A 4,618-nucleotide genomic window follows, 5' to 3' on the forward strand; every position below is an offset into this window, starting at 1 on the left:
TTTTAAATTATTTCGTGTCGGTCTAATATGTTGCATGAAAGACACTTTTCTTTACATATCATTCAGAATGCAGAGCTTCTATGAGCAACAGCATATTTTACATTCCATGTATGGTATTTTATGCCTTAGCCAGTTCCTGACTTGTTTTGGTAGAAATTGCCATCGCAAAGGCAGACGAAACTTTGGGCACAAGCTGAAACATTGCTTCACACTAAACCTGAAAATTGCAGACGTTAAGAAACCATCCAAAGCATCAGAGGTAACGAATGACTAGAAAATAACCTGAAAATAAAACTACGAACACCTAAAAATAAAGTTGATATATTGGCCAATGAGATTCTCCATGACATTTCTCCAACGCAATAAATCAGTGGCCTCGTAATGTCAGTCAGCGGAAAGATGTAAAAGAGAAGTTGCCGGGAGCCAATACTTTACTGAAAGTAAGAGTTGCCAAGGCTGCAACGCATATTTTTATCATAAAAAAGCTCAAATTGTTCATGGAAATCGTCGAAGGTGGGAAGGGAAATTTGCGTAATAGGATTTCCTACAAAAAAAGAACATGGAATGCACCGGACATCCAAAAGCTCTCTCCACAGCTTTTTTTTTTTCAGTAGTTCATTTTTGCACCTAGTGTATGTGTGGAATAAAAAAAGCGCAGCACGTGATGAATGAGTCGCGTACGCAAACCGATGCGAAGGTCCAACAAGGATAATAGCCTTAATCTGCAATAAATTTTAAAATATTTCGTGTCGGTCTAATATGTTACAGGAAAGACACTTTACTTTACATATCATTCAGAATGCAAAGAGAAATAGTATATTTTACATTCCATGTATGGTATCTCATGCCTTGGCCAGTTCCTGACTTTTTTGGATAGAAATTGCCATTGCAAAGGCAGACGAAACTTTAGGCACAAGCTGAAACATTTCTTCACACTAAGCCTGAAAATTTCAGACGTTAAGAAACCATCCAAAGCATCAGAGGTAACGAATGACTAGAAAAATATCCTGAAAATAAAACTGTAAACACCTAAAAATAAAGTTGACATATTGGCCAATGAAATTCTCAAAGACATTTCTCCAACGCAATAAATCAGTAGTCTCATAATGTCAACAACAACCAATTGCTTTTTCTGGTGTTTTCTCATAACATTGCTGGCTGAGAGCGAGGTGAGTAGATTACAGAGGAGTTGTAGACAGTTCAGATCAGTTTTAGACCTTTTATATTTCAGCCGACGGTATAACAGTTTCAGTTTAAACCGCTTTAACACGGAAAGATATAAGGTAAGGGATGAATAATTTCATCTTAGTACAGGAAACTTACTATAAATTTGTCTTGGTGTAACCAGAAGAGAATAAAGTTTTTCTTTACACTCTCTTCAGGCACACAGAACACGAACCGATTTTCCGTGTGTCACACAGGACTTCGAGACAAATATCCTGTACGAAATACGTGACATTGAATTTCATAATTACGTTTATGGTATACATTTTTTGCAAGTAATTTTCATTTTCTAGCATTCTGAAATTATACAGTTAGAGCTCAAAAATTTATTTTGCTCAGAATAGACTGTGACTACCATCAACTCGGCAATTTCACCTTAACAATATTGGGGTTTATTTCTTTCAGTTGCACCAGACATGATGAAACTATTGATCTTGGTTTGTCTCCTTGCCCTTCATATGGAGCCTTGCAAGTCAGATTTATACATGCATTTCCCGCAAGGATCCAACAATCGCTTGAATGGCGCGGGTGAAAATGTTGCAAACAATGCCAGACTCTTTCATTCACAGGTGGGTCGCCCTTATCCAACTCTCAATTTACTTGCACAAGCCTAAAATATGAACTCTTTTTTTTTCAGCCCAAACGTTTAAATATATTAGAGCATTGCTTTTGAAAAGGAGAAATAACGCTCGCCTGAAATTTCGAATTATGTGATCGCAGCGAGACCAATCTAAACATGGCTAGAGCTTTTCTATTTAAGTTCTAGTCTTGGATTAACTCCGAATTTTTAATTTAAGTAACTTAAAATGTCTTCCCATAATTTCAAGGCTTTAGAGTTTAATCACTCAAACAATAGTTGTAGTTGTTGTCAGTGCTCATAATTCCATGGACTGTAAACGGATCTGCTTTCTAATGGAAGTGTGTATGAGAGGTAGCTTGGAAAATCGTAGGTCTGACAAACTCGTCAGAGCGCATTCTATTTGTCTCTTGAAGTCTGGCAGGTTTTCCGAAGTTCAAAGACGGGATTTCTAAGAGAGAAGTCTAAACTTTTTAGGTAGAAACGTGGTTTACATATCATTGAGCTGAATTGAGGTTAAAAAATTTTTTTAACCGCAATTCAGCCCTACCTATTTCTTTTTTAATATAGTCAGAACTTCTGACAAAAAAAAATTCATCTTTGTTTATTTTCTTTTTAGAACAACGACAAGTGCGGATACAATGTGGGTGACAAATATGATGATAACCCCGGAGACAATATCCCTGAGAACAGACAAGAACCAATGGTAAGGCAAGGCAAACCTTAGGTGCTATTAGCTTGGCTTGTAACATGTATGAGAGTATGGGAGGAGATGATCTGATAGTCAGTGAGCTGGAATCGTGGTCAAGAGGTAAAGCCCTGTCAGCGGAGGAACAACACTCTTAGCTACGCCACAGAAACCGCAAGAGACTCCCGTGGAGCGGATCACTAGGCGTGTAAGCTGCCTAACCCTTCTGAAGCAAAATACCTTTTTAGATACGCATGTGCATTATATTTTACAATTAGCTTGTAAAAGTTGTGAAAACAAAGGTGAATATTTAATTTTTATTTCAGGAATTTTACATGAGTGGATGCTCCTCTCATGTGAAAACTGAAGTGGATATCATGTGGACAAATCAGCATGGAACAGGACCAAAGACTGACGACAGGGTGGAAACACAAGTCATTTTACAGTACATGTGCCAGCCGTTCCCGGATGGAAAGATACCCACAGGTGATGTGGATGCCGACTATGAATATCACACCATTCGAAATGGTCAAACAGCCACTTCTAACACATTTGCTGACCATTCTCCGGAGTCACATCAAATTTCGAAACATAACGGACTTCATGAGCCGTACAATTACTAGATATAGAAATAAAGGTAAGATTGCTGTCTATCTCTCTCCTTCTCTCTGTGCTTCTATCTATCAATCTTTGTTTAGTATTTATAAGGTCTTTACCTAAAGGGAACAGTTACTGTGGCAACCATCTTACAAGGTAAGATTGCTGTCTATCTCTCTCTTTCTCTCTGTGCCTCTATCTATCAATCTTAGTTTAGTATCTATAAGGTCTTTACCTTAAGGGAACAATTACTGTAGCAACCATCTTACAAATCAGAAAAGTATAAAGGCATTAGACAATTAAGGATTTTGTGTTTCAAAGCACCAAATCTGCGTGAAATAAATTGTGTTGTACCAGGAATCGATACGTCTTAAATAAGAATGTTTTTCACAAGTTTGTTCACCGCTGACCAACAGCTTGCTGGCGACTTATAAATTTGCACTCGGCAGAATAGTCAAGGTACCACAAGGGGCATGGAGGTCCCCGAGGAACGCGATTACTATCCATACTGGGGACCCACGCCATAGAAGGACATTGCTATCCTTGTCAGCGATGGAAAGACTGAGGAGCTGATAAAGAAATATGTTAATATTCCCAGTTATGGGCTCAAATGTAAGAAATATTACCAGCAATACTCGATCATAATCGTTTCTATTCCTCTGATACTTATTTTTTATTTTCCTTTTTAGATATGTGCATTATGCCAAAAGGGTTGAAAGATCGAACTGACTGCCCCCCAGAGAACCAAGGTGTTGTTGCTGAAAAATGTGTCGCCAAATACATCGCCAGGGACATGTGTATAGCGGCTAAAGGAACTTGGACAGGGTTCATCACAAATTACTTGGAGAGGACTGCCGGAGTATTAACTCCCATGAGTGACCAAGACAGAATTTCTCCTTACAATATCAATGCAATATCAACCAGATAAGTGATGAGAATAGCGAAATATATAAATTAGGGGATAATTTGTTGATCCAATACTAAATTCTCCCAACTAACATTGTAAGAATTGTGTGGTTGACAGTGAGGAGAATGAAAAATTTGATCTGGGAGTTAAAGAGTTAAAGGCTTCTGTCTTCCGCTTGCAACTGCCTGACTTCATATCCACTCCTTCCTGCTTCATTTGTGGTGATCAAGCAACTCTTTAGAAGAGTCGTTCTACATTAAGTTTTCTAAAACTGTGGCAATAACTGCTCTTCTTGGCTGATATATTGCTTACAATTTCTCACACTAAGATACTAGGTATCAGCTGGCAGTAAAATCCCATTGTATGATTTCAACAGTTATAATCAATTAGTATATAACACACATTCAGTGAATGGTGCTTTTTTTCATGTGTTGATTGGCTAATTTAGAATTGAATGGCATGTACCATTCACCTCCGAACAGCTGATGAGAAAAAATTGAACAGCAAGAATTGAATTCCCACCATTTTTCAGTATCGACGAAACAATTCGTTCTTTGCAAAAGCTTTCGGCCTGATTTCACATTAACATTTCGTTAGCACATACCAGTACTTTTTGGGGTAGAGA

General features: G+C 37.9%; 1 protein-coding gene across 1 annotated transcript; it reads left to right on the forward strand.

Moving 5' to 3' along the window:
* The first annotated feature begins 812 nt into the window (after positions 1–812).
* Positions 813–4,381, forward strand: LOC149039943 (protein DD3-3-like). The gene is made up of 4 exons (XM_089182748.1): positions 813–1,793; positions 2,421–2,507; positions 2,816–3,126; positions 3,776–4,381. The coding sequence occupies exons 1-3, from the start codon at positions 1,641–1,643 to the stop codon at positions 3,110–3,112; spliced, it is 537 nt and encodes a 178-aa protein (XP_089038874.1). The 5' UTR covers positions 813–1,640; the 3' UTR covers positions 3,113–3,126; positions 3,776–4,381.
* Positions 4,382–4,618: the final 237 nt, after the last annotated feature.

This window comes from Pocillopora damicornis, chromosome 9, assembly GCF_964200805.1.
Source record: "Pocillopora damicornis chromosome 9, jaPocDami1.2, whole genome shotgun sequence".
Lineage (NCBI taxonomy): Eukaryota > Metazoa > Cnidaria > Anthozoa > Scleractinia > Pocilloporidae > Pocillopora > Pocillopora damicornis.

Coding starts and splice junctions, on each gene's coding strand:
- LOC149039943 (XM_089182748.1), top strand. CDS start 1,641: ATGATGAAACTATTGATCTTGGTTTGTCTCCTTGCCCTTCATATGGAG. Junction 1,794..2,420: donor CCAGACTCTTTCATTCACAG/GTGGGTCGCCCT, acceptor TTTTCTTTTTAG/AACAACGACAAGTGCGGATA. Junction 2,508..2,815: donor AGAACAGACAAGAACCAATG/GTAAGGCAAGGC, acceptor TTTTTATTTCAG/GAATTTTACATGAGTGGATG.